This window comes from Malurus melanocephalus, unplaced genomic scaffold (assembly GCF_030028575.1).
Source record: "Malurus melanocephalus ecotype Western Australia unplaced genomic scaffold, MMel_1.1 scaffold_244, whole genome shotgun sequence".
Taxonomy (NCBI): Eukaryota; Metazoa; Chordata; class Aves; order Passeriformes; family Maluridae; genus Malurus; species Malurus melanocephalus.
The window spans coordinates 1,088,465-1,105,123 of NW_026623476.1; the positions used below are offsets into that span (position 1 = coordinate 1,088,465).

At 43.2% G+C, this 16,659-nt stretch overlaps 1 protein-coding gene across 2 annotated transcripts in view; it reads left to right on the top strand.

Moving 5' to 3' along the window:
* The window catches only part of IGF1R (insulin like growth factor 1 receptor), a 165,080-nt gene that overhangs the window by 127,768 nt on the left and 20,653 nt on the right, over positions 1 to 16,659 (top strand). For both annotated transcript variants that reach the window (XM_057375314.1, XM_057375315.1), the window contains exons 3-10: positions 591 to 903; positions 3,305 to 3,450; positions 5,213 to 5,357; positions 8,175 to 8,389; positions 10,331 to 10,457; positions 11,444 to 11,682; positions 12,124 to 12,291; positions 12,423 to 12,627. In XM_057375314.1, the coding sequence (XP_057231297.1) occupies positions 591 to 903; positions 3,305 to 3,450; positions 5,213 to 5,357; positions 8,175 to 8,389; positions 10,331 to 10,457; positions 11,444 to 11,682; positions 12,124 to 12,291; positions 12,423 to 12,627 (1,558 nt within the window). The remainder of the gene's footprint in view (positions 1 to 590; positions 904 to 3,304; positions 3,451 to 5,212; positions 5,358 to 8,174; positions 8,390 to 10,330; positions 10,458 to 11,443; positions 11,683 to 12,123; positions 12,292 to 12,422; positions 12,628 to 16,659) is intronic.

Below are 16,659 nucleotides of genomic sequence, written 5' to 3' on the forward strand. Positions count from 1 at the left end.
CCGTAATTCCTCGGTATTTGATGTGGATGATGATTTGATACTTTATTAAACYGCATTTTGCACACATAAGCAACATTGGGATGCTGCACTGGGGTCAGCCTAACCATGTGTGCTGCAGTAGAGCACTGCTTCCTTCTACAAGTGTAATTAAGTTGTTTTGAAGGAAGCTTGTTTTCTTGCCAATAAAAGACCAATCTGAAGTACAAATAGGAAAGAAAAGAAATGCTTAGAAAGACAATAAGTCAGCATGCCAAAAAAAAATTGTCCATAATACTAGGGCTATGGAATGGGTTCCAGTGCTGCCTGTTTCCATTATCCTTATGTTGATCTTGCTTTCAGCAGTTTTCTTTATTACTTACTTGGTTCATGYCATAAATTTGATCTGAGAAGAAGATACTTTCAGGCAACTAAAGCTGAGAAAACAGGAATTTTTCACAGTCGTGGGTTTGGTTGTTGTTTTTTTAGCGATGCTCTAGAGCACGGGGAACGAATCGCCGTAGAGTTGCACAGAGCAGGGTTTTCAGGGTTTTCCCTTTGGTGCCGTTAGCTCAGCAGCTGTTGCTCACCCTCCCTTGCTTTGTGTCCTGCAGTGTGCCCCAGCGTGTGCGGGAAGAGAGCCTGCACCGACCAGAACGAGTGCTGCCACCCCGAGTGCCTGGGGAGCTGCACGGCGCCCGACAACAACACGGCGTGCGTGGCCTGCCGCAAYTACTACTACGAGGGCGTGTGCCTGCCCACCTGCCCCCCAAACACCTACAAGTTCGAGGGCTGGCGCTGYGTCACCAGGGAGTTCTGCTCCAAGGTCCCCGCCACSGACGCCAGCGAGTACGAGAAGTTCGTGATTCACAACGATGAGTGCATGGCCGAGTGTCCCTCGGGGTTCATCCGCAACGGGAGCCAAAGGTAACGCGGCTTCTCTTTGGGTTTGCCACTCCCTTGGGATGCAGATTGCTTGGGGTGGAAGGGAGGATGGAGAAGGGGAATTTTGGCTTCCTGCTAGAAGCTGAGTTAGACCTTTCCGAGGTGAATCCACCTGATGGGTGTGTGGATCATCGGCGGGCTCTGGTTCTTCGGAAGGGCTGGAGGAGGTCATGCAATGCACAACCAGGCCTTCAAGTAGAGAGAAACAAAACYGAAGTGAAGCCCAAAAACAAAATGAAACCTGGGTTTGGCTCATGACCATTACCACACAGAACAAACCATAGGAGTTAGCTTGCTTTGCATGTTATTTACTTGATGTGTGCCTGTGTTTTAGACACATGTATTCTTCAGTGTATTTCATTTCCCTTTTTTCTAGAAGATAATAGTGTTTTAGAATGAAGTAATCGAATAGATGATGACAAAAATAATGCAGCAGCCAACAATATACAGAATAATTTCTTGGTTGAGTGTCACTCACCTGCTGTTATTTAATTCTAACAGTTGGAGCAATGTTTGCTAAATTTGTCATTTGCCAGTGGCTTAAGCAAGCGGAATTCATTGCGTGCTGACCCTTGGAAGTCACGGACTTGGACTAAACGATAGTCAGTGTGCTAAAATYTGTAGTGCTTCAGTATTCCACTGAAAGGATGCCTGTGCAGGCTGCTGTGTTTTTGGAGAGGTGATTGTGGTGATGCACCAGTTGTGTGTGCATGTGTGTCATCCCTCCRTTCCAGGCAGTCTCCAGCTGGCATTTGGATACAAGCAACTTAACACAGCCTGTGCCCAAATSCAGATATTCACCTGAGAAATGCAGCTTTTGTTATCTCCTGGAGCTTGTAGTAGCAGCTGTTTGAGCTGCTTACGCTGGAGTGCGTGGCCATCCTGTCTTATCTCGGTGTTGTGCTCTCTACAGAGATTGAAAGGAGCTGTAACTCAAGGCTAGTCAATGTTCTGTTCCCCAGAGGTGCTGTTAACAAATAGTTGCAAATGGAAGGCATTTCCAGCATTCTTTGTACATTTAGTTGAAGCCTCTTTCTTGTGTCTGCAGCTTTTAGTGGTTTGTGGCATGTTATAGAGCTGGATTTTGAAATAGGAGCTCACTACTAAGAAAAGGAGCTTCTTTCTCTTATGGTTTATGCATGGAAAACTKTTACTAATTTACATGTTTCTTTAAGCCTCAGAGGAAAGTGGGTTCAGTTTTCTTTTTTAGAAAAATAAGTAGTCCATGTCCATCAGTGTTGTCATCAGAAGCTTTTGTCTTTGGAGCTGAGTTTGGTATTCTTCATTTTTATTTTTCCTCTCTGAAGTGATAGGGTGGAGTAAGTAATCAGGAAAGACCAAGCAAAGTGCTAGAATAAATTGAAAAACAAAAATTACCTTGAAGCAGGAAAGACATTTACCAGGAGGAGTGGTCAGAGGACATGTGAAGTGTTCAACTTTGAGATGAATATATGTGGAATATAGCATGGAGCTTTTAAAAAGCTGCTGGTCTGTCTGGAGTTCTTGTTGCTTCAGTTTGGCTGCTAAATTTCTTCTGAGTGCCTGTGAGTGTAAGAAGCAGAAATGAGCTTATAACTTAGTGTTGCCTCCCAACTTCTGGAAATCTGGTTTCTCTGAGTTTGGGGCTGTGTCTTTCTTGACGTTTCCATCTCTGTCACCCATTTTGAAGCTGCTTGGACTTCTGGCCTTCCTCTCCCAATTCCTGTTGCCAGTTAGTTGTCCTTGCATCACAATACCACCTTCTGTTTCCTTGAACTTTCTGCTTTAATGCCTCTCGAGCTGTAAGAAGTAGTGATGACTGCTCACTTTCTCCACATCCCTCCTGACTGTGTGCCCCCACAGTTGTCTTTCTGAGTTAAATGGCTGGGAGCATGGAATTCCCTAATGCTGAGCTTTAAATGTTGGTTTAAGGACATGGACGCAGACAACTTTATAAGAACGTGAACAGTATTTTCCCATCTCTGGTTCTTGGCTGGCCTATTTTGGGAAGTTGGGCCTGGATTAGCACAAAACCTCCCTGCACTCTGAGGCTGCCTGCATGAATGGGAAGGGAGAGGTTCCTGGGTACAATTTCAGTTGGAATAAATGCACAGTTGCAAGGGCACTGGGTTTTACCTGAAGTGCCTCTGGYTTTGCAAGGATCACAGAGCCTTCCAGAAGCTGGCAGATCCTGGGRATGGGTCCATTCAATCACTGTGGGAAGTCAAATGCTCCAGTTTTTCTGGAGGCAGCAGGGAAGTGTATCCTGAACAAGCATGGCAGCTTTCATTCCAGCCTGGAGGATTTTGCGGAGGAAAATACTTCCAAAATTCAACTCAAAGCAGTCTGTAGACTCAGAGTTGTGTATCACTGTTTATTTTCAATATCCCCTTTTTCCTCACAGCATGTTCTGCAGCCCCTGTGAGGGGCCTTGCCCCAAAATTTGTGAGGATGGGAAAACGAAGACCATTGACTCTGTCACATCAGCACAAATGTTGCARGGATGCACAATTCTCAAGGGAAATCTGCTGATCAACATCCGGCGTGGAAGTAAGTGATCGCCCTCTCTTTCTGAACCCCTGATAAGGCTGCTTTTCCCATTTTTCCTTCTGTCGTCAGCACAACGATAAGAACATTAAAAACTCAGCAAGCTGTTTGCTTTCCAGGCCCAGAGCAGTGCTCCTGTTTGATTTGGCCACTGCAGCCCCGTCCTGCCCCACACGGGTGCAATAGGTATTCAGCTYCCAGGCAAGGCTGCTGTTTTTGTTAGGTTTTTTTGGCAGGACAAGGAACCAGGATTAGGCAGTTAGATGAGCAGTGGTCCCAAAGGAGTAATAAAAGCCCAAGAAGGTGGAAAAATTGAAAATCCTTGCATTTGGGTAGGTAAATAACTTGTCACATGGCGGTGTAAGGCTGCAGATCCTCACTTTGTGAGGCAAGGTGTGGTGTTTTGCTGGAGCACAGAATCCAGAGTGCTGAGAGCTCGTGTAAAGCCTGAGACTGTGCTGCTGGATGGTCAGCATTAGTGAGCTGGCCACCTCTGTCACATGTCTTGAACAAGCACTGGATTAAATTTGTCAGAGCAGTGATTCATCAGCCAGGGAGGTGTTGACAGTTGATGAGCTCTTAAAAGCAAAGTAAAAATTGCTGTTAGTTTTTATTGGGTWTGTGTGTCCCTGTGGAAGGTCCCTTTTAGTTTCATGAATAAGGTTGAAAGTTTGGGATCTGTTTGATTCCCTACCTTGTGCTGAATGAAAGTGTCAGGGTTTAGTTACAGCAGCATRTGGATTTTTTGATTTGTGGTCCCACTGAACAATCTTCCCTTATGGGAGMTGTTCCAGTTACCTGGGGCAAGCATGTGTGAGGGGGATTTTTAATCTTATTTAACCATTATTTTAGAGTGCTGATGAGCATCTGGTTATTTGGTATAGGAACCAACCATTAGAATTTGGTAATTGGTCTTTCCAGCCATCTGTTAGGACTTTTGTATGTTTATGGCAGCAAACACACCCCATGGCACTTCTCCCAAGTCCTTGAAAATTTCCCTTCACAGCTGCAGCATAACTTGGCAAGGTGGTGCTACCAGGCAGTGGGGTTGGGGCAGGGCTTTGTGGAGGTAAGGACAGCAAAGCTTGAGCTTGTGAAGGATGGGGTGTTAGAGACCTGGGCAGGGACAGGTCATAGGGAGGAGACAGCTCTGAAGAGTGGAGTTTCCTCTGAAGTAATTTTAATAACTTGTAATAGAAAATCAGCTTTAGTGAGCTGTATGGAGCGTGCTCCGTGGCAGGAGGACATCCTTACGGCTTTATCTTTTCTGTTTCATCAGCTGGTCTCAGTTTTGTAGCCAAAGCTTTTCAGGTCATGGAAAGCCATGCTCTGTGGCCTGGAGCAGACCAGGAATGTTACCTCTCCTCTCCAGTCTTATTCTCTGTTTTCCACTGCAGCTTTCTGCYTGAGTTTTGCTCCATACCCAAAGAGCAATTCCATCTTGTGGTGTGTATCTTGCCATCCCTGCCAGAATGCTGGGTCACCGTTGGGTGCTGGCTTCAGAGGGCAGTGCCCATGGAAAAATGAAGTATTCCAGTATGGAAAAGCAGAACCGGTTTCCCGTTGTTGCTCTGGGGCTTTATTTTGCCCTTGAGCCATCTGGCTGCACAGCCAACTGTTCCTGGGGGAGGAAAACCAGTGTCTCTCATTTTCAGAAACAACAAGTACAAATGTTTTGTTTTACTGAACTAACCCTGCATTAAGCAGAATATCAGTCAAAGCTGTGAATTCTGTCATGATAATGATTATCTTTCCCATACTSTAGATAACATTGCCTCAGAACTGGAGAATTTTATGGGTCTGATTGAGACAGTAACGGGGTACGTGAAGATCCGTCATTCCCACGCCTTGGTCTCSCTGTCTTTCCTGAAGAACCTGCGCTACATTCTGGGAGAGGAACAGGTGGACGGGTGAGTGTTGAGATATTTGTGGATGCAATTTCACTTCAATAGAAAGCTGTGAAGAGTGAGTCTCCTATAAACCATTCACTTGTCATTTATAGAATCACTTCTTCCACWAATATGCAGCGTTTTTCTCCTTGTGAGCACCTCTGCACAGCCTCGCTTGTTTGCATTACTGCACAAATCAGTGTATTAAATTGAGGATATTACAAGTATTTTATGGTRCCTTTTAGGTTTTTATAGGTAGATTTTTCACATCAATAAAGTAGTTTTGTTTGTTCTTTTTGCTCTGTTTAAGACAAGAGCATCTTCAGAAACAATTGAATCTCTTTGCAGTTCTTTACAGTTGGCTTTTAGCAGAGTTTTATGGAGAAGTCAGCTTAAAGGAAAAATGCATTTTATTGATCAGGGAGTGCAACTGGAAGTGACCCAGCTAGCGTGAAASAGTGCAAGTTGCAATTGTTTGCAGCTCCTTGTGATGTTAGCATTTACATGGATTATCTACTGAGCACGCAAAAGGCTGGTCAGGAAAAGTTGATCCCTTGAAATGTTTGCTGTGGATTATATTGCTTCTATAATTACTCACCATGTGATACTTTCTGCTGTACATAACTCCTGTTTTCTATGATGGTAAAAGATTGTCAAGGCAAAAATTTTTATCCCTGCAGTGTGTGGTGAGGATCCTTCAGCAAACTGTGTTGCTCTTTCTCGTCCCAAATCAAGTAGCCATCCCAGTGTTCTGTGGGAGAAATCAGTCCCCCTCCATGATGACAGAACTATTAAATGAAGAATTTGGGGAATTTGTAGAAGAAAAGGTGGTGGGAAGGCCATTGGAAAGGTTGTTTATATCTGATTTATCTGCCCTGACTGTGAAGTTAAAGTTGAGGGATTCTTCACAGCCTCCCTCGTTCTCTCGTTTCAGGCTAGACTTTGGTCAGCCTGAAATTCTTAAAATTCCACCATCTGACAGAGTGAAAGGGCAGCTCTTCCAGCTGCAAATCCTGCAGGATTCTCAGTGCCCAGCACGGGCTCATTCGGCTGCTCCCAGCAGACTGAGCCCTCTCAGACACTCCAGTTTTTGATTTGCCTTTGCTTCTCTCCCTTCTCCCCATCAACCTCTTTGAATCTGAGTTTAGTTTTGTGTCTCAGGTAGTAATTATGTTTATGGTACTTTGTCAGCAAGSAGAGCTGAAATGAGTGAAAACAGAAGGCTTTTCAGTCAGATTCCCAAATGGACAAGTAAATAGGTGCAGCTTTGAAGAACCAAACAGGGCTGAGTGGGGAGGTAAAACTGATCTATAGTAAAGAGCTGCTTGTGCTAAAATTCCCCTGTGTTAGGAAATTACTGCAGTTGCTTACCAAGGATCAGGGGCAGTCTCTTTGCTTGGAAAATGCCTGGCATGATTCAGGCATTACCACAGTCCAAAACATGTCCAAAAATACTTAGGTGGAAGTAGGCACCTGACAGGGAAGGAGTGAAGAATTACTTGGGCAGAATTAGGAGCAACAGGGAGTGGGATCTTAACCTGGGAAGCAGTGGGCTGCTGGAACAGGAGCTGTTTGTGCCAGCAGTGCCTTGAGGGGTGAGAGGGAGGGTCAGGTAAAGCCTGTTAGGATTGTTGCTCATTACACSACTGACCCCACTGCCACTGTCCCTTTATTTATTGAACTGGACTAACAAAACAGCACTTCAGAAGTTCGTTGTTCCTTATTCAGTTGTTGGTGCTTGTCTTGATTATTGTGGAAAGTGGAAAGTTCAGAGGGAATTTTACTTTGTTTTTAGGGCTTTCATTGCCTCTTTTGAAAACCATGTTTGTAGTGAATGTGCTCTCGCAGCAAGAAAATAATTTCTCCTTGCAGATAGGGAAACTGAGATGGAGATGTGCCARGGGGTGAAATAAATGCTGCCATGGTGGGTTGGCTTGATTTAGGTTCATCAGCTACCCAGACCTTTGTCTCATTTTGCAGTGGTGCATTCCTGTCTGTACTGTCCCAAAGTCCTTGCAGGTGTTGTCTTGCTGCTGATGTAGAGCCTGTAATCTTGCATCTGTTGCATATGTGTCTTTCTTTTTCAATCCAGCCCAGTTGAGTAGTACCAGGAATTTCTTCATAATATTTAATAGGGTTTTCATAATATTTAATAGACATTATGCACACAACTTTGTATCTAGTGTCTGTGGAATAGAGGATGTACATGTTATTCCAGGGCTGTGCTTAGGGAGTGAGCTCAGCACAGCTGCCTGTGTTTAGTTCTGTGCTCTGAAGTGTGGATCCTGTGCAGTCAGAACAACTGGTTTTGATGTACAGGTGCGACTGCACTTGGCACAATAGAAGAAATCTTTATTGGGCCAAGAGGTAAAACAGAGAGGCAAGGAAACATCAACTGTGCAAACTCTTAGAGCTGCTTTTGTAAACCTGAATRGGAGCTGTGTTAACGACTGTGTTTTACTGTCAGAACTCCAGAAGGCTTTTCATTCCATGCTTCCCATTTGCCACCAAACAGAAAATCCAGTGTAGAGATCTGCTGTTCAGAGGACATGAATTTCTACTCCTCACAGCAGCTTCTGTACAATTATTAAAASCCATGATGGAGTGGGCTTTAGATGGTGTGGTGTCACCCTTGGAGTCCTGCACCACACTCATTTCCCTGCCCCCTGAACATTCAGGGATATCTTGTTCCATGGGAGAGAAGAAAGCCCTTTGTTGAACACCAATTTAAAGTAAGAAGGAACACAGTGTTTTAAAGTTTTCTTACATGAAGGTTTTCTTCACTGGAACGGGCTGTGAGTTAAAACAAGTATTTTTTCTTCGAAAACTTCCTTCTAGGAATTATTCCTTCTATGTGCTCGACAACCACAATCTTCAGCAGCTGTGGGACTGGAACCATCAYAACTTGACAATCAGTGAGGGGAAAATGTACTTTGCCTTTAATCCTAAACTGTGTGTTTCTGAGATTTACCGCATGGAGGAAGTTTCGGGAACCAAGGGACGACAGAGCAAAGGAGATATAAATCCAAGGAACAATGGGGAGAGAGCCTCTTGTAAGTAAACAAACAAAAAAAATCTCAGTGCAAACTGCACAGGAGGGTGTCACGAGGGAAAACCCAGCGTGCTGACATGTTGCTGACCATTGCAATGTTCAGAATTTWGGATTTGCAGGAGGTTTTCAGCCCTTGTGCTTGTTCAACTGTARCTGTGAAGGCACATTTGCACAAACAGAAAACGATGTGGTCACACAGTCCCTATCTCATCTGTAAAACCCACTTGTAGAAGATGACTGCTCCCAAATCCCCTGCAGCAGCAGATTACAATAGGAGCACACCTGGGAAGTGAGAAATGAAATYCAGTAGTTTGGTGTATCCAACGAGGAGCAATTTCTCAGCCTCCTTTGTAACCGTGCACCATTATAAGTGTTTTCCTCTCTCAGATATTCATTCTTTCTTGATACTGAGGATGCTGCTGAATAAAAATTCCAAAGACACCAAAACAAACTGCTCCTGTTACATTCAGCTTCTTTTCAGCTCCTGCCAAATATTGTACCTGGTTGCTAAAAATGCTTGTTCCAAACTTCGTTTGCTCTGTTTTGTTTTCAAGTTATTTGCTTTCGAATTGAGAACACTTCTTAATATTGTGCAGTATTCCAAAACCTGAGTGTCTCTGCATTTAGTTTTGGATACTGCAATGGTCAGAGTTACTGGAAAGTCCTCTCTTGGCTTTGGTGGTCTGCACATCAGGTCTCCAGGCGTAACAGCATGTTTAAAAGCAATCTCTCATGTAGGAATTAAGAATGCCTACAAGTTTCACCTCAAATCCTTAAAGCGGACAAYGCATTTTTCCTTTTGTGGTGCTTGTGGAGATGAGTAAACTAAAATGGATCTTGTGTATAAGTCAAKTCCCCTTGTTGTGGATGGTGTTTACAAAACTAGGACACGTAGTCTGCTGAATGTCTCTTTAGGCGCGGTGCAGACGCGCAGCTGGCCCAGATCCTTGTTGTGAGCACCCTCCATTCTCTGCACATTCAATGGAGCAAAGCCTTGCAGTCCTGGAGGAGTTACAGACACACGGCCAGGCCTTACTACCACTGAGGCCAGTGCCAGCTGCTGCTTGCTTTTTTAAGCAGTACAGAAAGCTTTCTGACTCTGAGAAGAGCAAAAGAATCAACAAAAGCTCAACTGCCTTTGCAAAGATAGCACCAACAGTGCCAGTGTACATGAGGGTGAAAACCTCTTTATTTTCAGAGCTTCTATGGAACATTAGAAACTAGCTCACAGTTGACAGAACGCAATTTCTTCATCCAAGAATTAAGKTTTTAAAATGCTATTTTGTTCTGGGTGGAAAGCTCAGTGAGTTGGTAGTGGGAAGCCATTCATTTCAAAGCCGTGGGCTTCCATCCAGGTCTGTTCAGAAGAGTAGCTGGAAGCTGCTGCCATCAAATGGCTGTGCCGTATATGAACTGAGTTTTGGAGTTCTTGGTCCAGCCTCTGATGAATAGGAATGTAAACTCCTTTGTCTTTTCCATGTTGTTCACTCTCCAGAAAAACAAATGGTGGTTGTCAAAAGTTGTCCTGGAGAGTGAGCACACAGAGGCCGGTGAGTGCTCTGCGCGTGCTTTGGAATTGGATGATGAATTTGGTGCTTCCAGCCCAGTCCTGTGGATAAACAGCGCTGCTACTCCTCGCTCAGGGAGAGTCTGAAGTAGTTTTCAAGAGCTTTTTGATGACGCATTAAAAKAAAATCTTCTTCAAAAAAATTAATAACAAGTAGCTCAAGCATATTTTAAACTGATTGCCAAGGTCACTGCTTACTCTTAAACACCCAGTTGTAGTAGGAGGACAGAGCAAGAGACAAAGGCTCTTGGTATCCTGTGGTGTCGTAGGTGCTGCTGGAARGGCTCATTAACCAAAACTGATACCTGAGAAACAAAAAGCACTGACAGGTGATGTGATGYCAACTCCGTCCTGTCCTGTCCTTTTGTATTGCAGGTGAAAGCAAAATTCTGCATTTTGTTTCCAACACGACGCTCAAGAATCGGATTAAACTGACATGGGAGCGGTATCGCCCTCCAGATTACAGAGACCTCATTAGCTTCACTGTTTACTACAAAGAGGCGTAAGTAGACATGGTCAGAGACTGATCAGGGCAGTCCAAGGGAGAGAAGACAATTCTGTTCCTGCTGCTGGATGGCTCATCCAGTTTGTGTACTTCATCCTCAAGTCCTGCTTTGGTTCTGATTCTTTCCTTGGTGGGGCACAAGCCTCCTTTGAAAAGGGGGATTAGTTTGAATGAGTCCTACAAATGGACTGCAAATTCATCAGGAAGTTTCAAATTTGGAAAAAAAGAGAAAGATGGATGGCTTGGCTCTTCTGAAGGGTCTGATTTGGAACTCTTCCTAAGTCATCATGTTGACTGAGATAYTTTCTTTCTCTAGACAAAGTACCAACAGGTCAGGAGTTTGCCCTGTCACCTGGGTGACTTGTCTCCTCAGGGTTTGGAGTTGTTTAAGCTGTCTAAGTTTGGTCATTTCCTGCCTTAGAATCTCTTGATAATGAAGGTGGGGCAGTTACCAGAAAAATCTAAATTACAMAGAGTTTGTGTATTCTTGTACCAGTGTTAGAACTTCTGCAAAGTTGAACTATTTGACTGTGTAAGAGTGTTCGTATTTTGTGGAAATGAAATGGTAAAAAGCTCATTGGACTGATCAAGGCCAGCCACAGAACTTTGAGTTCTTTATGGTAAAAAGCTTGGCCACTATCAATAACTGTTTTGAGTTGCTTATGTTTGATATATATTTATCGAAAGTCTAAAAACGTCTGAAGCATTTCACTGCCTGTTTTGGATTTTAAAAAAATGTACATAGATATAGTGTGTTCTTGGAGAATGTTGCTTTATTGCTCATGACAACARCTGAACTCTGGATTTTGTACTGCTTGGAAATACAGATTTTTTTTTTTTCTGGTTTGTTCTGCTATAGAAAGTAAGTAAGCCTTATTTGTTACATTGAGCAAATTTGAAGTGAGGCACTCTTATATGTATGTGTATGACAATTTTTAGGAGAAAAGAAATATTTTTCATACTTTTTTCTTCAAATATTTCAGCCCATTCAAAAATGTGACAGAGTATGACGGGCAAGATGCRTGTGGCTCCAATAGCTGGAACATGGTTGATGTTGATCTGCCACCGAATAAAGAGAACAATCCTGGAATTCTGCTGCAGGGATTGAAACCTTGGACTCAGTATGCCATTTATGTCAAGGCTGTTACCCTCACAATGATGGAAAACCATCACATCCATGGAGCAAAAAGTGAAATCATCTATATTCGAACCAATGCTGCAGGTGAGGTGCTGAGCTCTGGGGTGAGAGGTTGRTAATGCTGCAGGTGTGATTAGTGTATTACTGTTCTTCTGTTGAAATAGAATTTATGTGCAGATGATATACATAGTGCTAGCAGTTCCAGTAATTATGAAAGCARCATTAAAATTTGAATTTAATCTCTGTTTTTTCAGATACTACTTTCATTAGAAGCTATGGGAGCTTCTTGGAGTTAGAATTTCAGGCTTTTCTCCATTGTAAAGACAAATTTTAAGTACAGCTTTGGGTTGGGACTGTCCATGGCTGCAGWTGAATCTCTTAATTGTTCTTTGAAAGAAGATGGGGTTTGTCCTTGCAGTGTAGAAATGCATTGGGATTCGCTCAAAAGCTTGCATGGAAATACATGGTAGAGTGCTGTATATTTAAACACCTTTCTTTTTTCTTTCTTTTTTTTTCCTTCCCTAGTGCCATCCATTCCCCTGGATGTTATTTCAGCATCCAACTCTTCGTCCCAGCTGATTGTGAAATGGAATCCTCCCTCTCTTCCCAACGGGAACCTCTCCTACTACATCGTGCGCTGGCAGCAGCAGCCTCAGGACAGTTACCTGTACAGACACAATTACTGCTCCAAAGGTAGGGGAACCAGACMCTGCTGTGGTGAAAAATGAATAACTGCAGGTCGAGGGAATGGGGGAAYGTGGATTGTTGCTGTGTCCATGAAGAGAGAGAAGAAACCAGCTCTGTTCTTTTTTTTTTTTCCCAAGATAAAGTCCCAATTCGAAGATACGCTGATGGGACCATTGACACAGAAGAAGCCACTGAGCCCACCAAGCCAGAGGGCTGTGGGGGAGAAAAAGGACCTTGTTGTGCCTGTCCCAAAACAGAGGCAGAAAAGCAAGCAGAGAAGGAGGAAGCAGAGTATCGGAAAGTCTTTGAGAACTTCCTTCACAACTCCATCTTTGTCCCCAGGTAATGGATTTTGGATGCTGATAATTGCACTTTTTAACACTTCCTAAAACTGAGGTTTCCTGGATGTGAAAGCACRTGCAGAAACACCTGAAACACCCGACATCACCTTTCTTTCATGTGAGACAATCCCCAGMCTTACTGTGCAGTTTCTGTTATTTGCCAATTTTCATTTCTTTCTTTCAATTGTAGCCCATAGTAAGGGTTCTTACCTGTATYGATCAAGGATTTCAGTGATGGTTTCTTTTCAGACTCAAGAGTCACTTAAGGAGCTCTTTGTCTRTAAGGGTTATAGAGATGAGTAACATGAGGCAGACAAAGGTTTGCAGATGTGATTTTCCTCTAAATAACCATTTAAGTGCTTGTGTCTCTAATCTGAAGATTTATGTTTGAAATTAAGGGCACAGCCACCTCACAGAATTGAAACTGCTCTTCCTTTCTCAYGGCACTAATTGCAAAGGGCCTGTTTGTTTCCTGGGCCTGTGCTGCAGAGAAGTATTAAATATTTCCACTCTGCCACGATAAACACCTGCTTTATGTGCTAAGTGGAAYTGTAATGATTCTGTGCTGCAACATAGAGTAGATACTACTGAATTAATTGGTGATTTTGATCCTAGAGTTTCCAATTTATCCTTTAGGTGAGATGTTGTTCCTTTGGGTAATTGGATCCYGGGGCAGGGCACACAATTTACAGCTGTTGTGTTACAGTCTTTAATACACTGTCAGATCTCTCTGGTGCACCTTGTCTCATTCTCTCTCCTGGCAGGGGAAGTTGTTGGTCAGATTCTGTGTTTGAGAGCTCCAAAGTGTGGCATTGCTGCTCATTGATGCTGGTTCATATCCCTCTCCATTGTGATTTTTTTTGACCTTTATTCAAGAATGTGTTAGATTGACTTGCTGACTTTGATATTTGCAATGCTTCTTAGCATTATCCAAAATACAAGGAACTAAATACTGCCTTTGGTGGGAGGTGTGAAGTGTCTGAGCTGCCTTGGGGTCATTCTGAGTGATTGGGGTTGATCTTGCACAGTGTTTATCTGCTGATGGTGAGAACCAGCAGCTCAGATCAGATACAGGGAAGTTMCAGACACAGTCTGGCCACCATGTCACTCCTGAGCTGTGGAAAATGTTAAGATCTGATTTTGGACTTCATTAAGCAGCATAGCAAGGAGCTTTGTGAGGCATGTGTCAAGTGTGTACTACTTGAAAGTCTGTTGCAAAGGAGATCATTCAATTTTCCCAAACATTGGTAATTTCAAAGGTGGTGTCTTCTCCCAAATTTTTTCTGCATTCCTGCCCCCCTCCAAGAAAACTCACAGAACCTTGAACTGAGTAACAGATAAACTGACAGAGAATTTCCTGAAAGCATGTCCTTTTCTCTGAAGTTCCTGTCATTAGGGTGTTTTGTAACAGCGGGGGCAGATAGGGGACAATGCTCAGCAATAGCTGCAWAGCCAAGCAACTTTTAAGAGGCTGTATGTCAGGGAAATTAAAGTTTATGAGCTGGTGAGACATCTCCATGGGACAAATCTAAGCAGCTTGTTACTTGMTGTCAATTTTTTTTTCTCTCTTTCTCAAAGGAGAAGTTAATTAATGTGTTAATGCAAGCCTCAATAGTAGTATTTCTTTCCAGTGTTTTACCTGTCTCYAGGTTGTTATGAAAGAGTTTAAGCATATAATACAGCATGAAAGTATTTGACTGGGTGGTTTTAAGATTKTTTAAGAAGTGTGTTGATCTAATCTCTTGTGCAACTTCTGGATGACCCCACGTGTATTAGKGCTGTGGTGGATTTCAAACAGGGCTCTGCTTAGTCTTGAAGAGACACTCGMAGCCAGAGGAGAATGAGTTTATTCTTCAGGGTTTTTGTTTCTCTRATGAGCAGATTGGGACGGGCTCTGTGTGTAGTTTGAGCAGTAACATTAAAACCGCCATGATGTAGGAGAACAGTGAGCTTTGCTATTAAACAACCCAAGTTTTTTAATCTTTTTAATTTGATTTAATTTTTATAGTGTTATTTTTAATTTTTCTCCTGCATTTCCCTTCCCTCCTCTCCCTTAATGGAACAGATGCTTTTTCAAGTTTTTATCTCTAGACTTTCCCTTATTTCCTTGGATGCTTATTTTTTGCCTTTATCTCTGCATTCCATGAATGCAGGAAGCTGCTTGACCGAAAAGTACTGAAGTCAAATCTCATGATGTTTTAATTATGTTTGCCTTGTGGTTATTCTGCAGCTCTTTTCTCTTCCTGACACAACTGTAGTTTTCACCAASAATTTTTGCATTCCTTTATCCTTTTCCCCAAAGACAAGGTAGGGCTGTACTCTCCCCCATCCCCACATACCACCAAAGAGTTGAAACTCCATGCAGCCCATAATAACAATGATRAAAGTTGGTCCTTTGGGGTTCTTGCATTGGTACATGCTTTTGTGATTGATTGAAAAGGAACTTTTYATTTTCACTGCTTTAACCATGGAATCTGTGCAAATGTTTATCAATCCAAAGGTAGGCATCCAACTTTTACTGATGAAAAGTTTGCTCTTTCTGCTGAGCTAAAGCAGCAAATCAATAGTCATCCTAAGAAGGGTGAAAAGGTTTAGTAACTTCATAGACACCAGTGTAGATGAGGCACAAATGCTTACAGCTCCTACAAAATTGCCTTAACTGACAAGATATCCACGTGTGTATTGCTTAAAACAATTTGTTGCTAACTTAGGAAATTCCTTCTTGTCTGTRTTTATTTCTATGACGTGGTTGACATGGTGGTTAGAGTGTCAAAATGACTACTCAAGACGTAGTAAAGGGATTTTGGAAATTTTTGTAATGAACTCCTAAAGAAAAAAAAACTCATCCAACCTCTGCCAGATGGTTTCAAAACYGAGTGAGGCTGTTCTTGGCTCTGTCTGCAGCGTGCTGCTCTGTGGCTGCATGTACTCAGATGATATATTTGACAGTGAATTCAGTTCTCCTGTTGAATCATCTTTCCTCCTGTTTTGTGTTCCAGGGAGGCCTCATTTGCCTGGTCCCTGACTCTCCTTCTGGTAGAGATATTGGATCCATGTCCTTGGTACCTGTTGCACTGGCCAGGTGTTCCAGGGCACTGGAGAAGGGATTTCAGGGATAGGATTCAAGCCCRTTTTGGTTTTGTAGTGTGACTCTTGTTACATTCCCTTTGTCTCTCCTGGGGYGTTGCTTTCTGGGTGTGAGCATTCCTGCAGCCCTTGGAGATGGAGGAGCAGGAGCAGTTAGGCTGGACTGCCCTCAGGTCTGGGCCAGGTCCAAGGGACAGGCCCAGTGTGTGGCCATAGGGTGCTSGGTACCTGATCCACGTGGTTCTGGGAGTATCTTCATCCTTGTCCTGTCCCTCAGGGCTGTCCACTACAGCCRTTCCCTGGGCTTGAGAAAGCAATGGTGTGGCTGTAAATCCTCAACCTTTTAACTGCTTAAATTTCACCCAAAAGCCTGTAAGGCAGAGCTCCTCATTGAGCTTTTGGCTGTACACAATATTAGTGCTGAGTTTTCTCACACAGGAAGCTTGTTCCTGTGCAGAGCTTTGTTTGGTGAGAGCAGCACAGATACACAGATGTGGCCACCCGAGTGGTGAGGAACATCCATGGTTTTCTGCTGCCTTCCAAGATTCTCCTCTCCATGCAATACATTCTAATGTCATCACAACTGCAGAGCTGACTCTCAGTAGGCTCAGCTTTCTTTGCTAATCCAGCAAACTTCAAAACAGTTTTCCCCCCTAACCTCTTCAACCTTTAGCATCTGATCTTTATTTTAAGCGTCAACATTACTGTTAYGAAGTACAAATCCAGGATGCTTACTGAGTGACAGCAGAGCCATTTTTTGCTGTTTGGTTTATTGTGTGAGGTCAGAAGTTGGCACATTCATCTTGGGGTGCAGTGTGAGCTTCAGAGTTTTGGTTGGTTCTTGACCAAAAGAGAGAGAAATGGGACATGCTGACACACGGCAGGTTCAGATTAAGAGAAAGTTTTCCTCTTGCTTTGTAGTTTCCTTTATTTAGTGGGTTTTTTT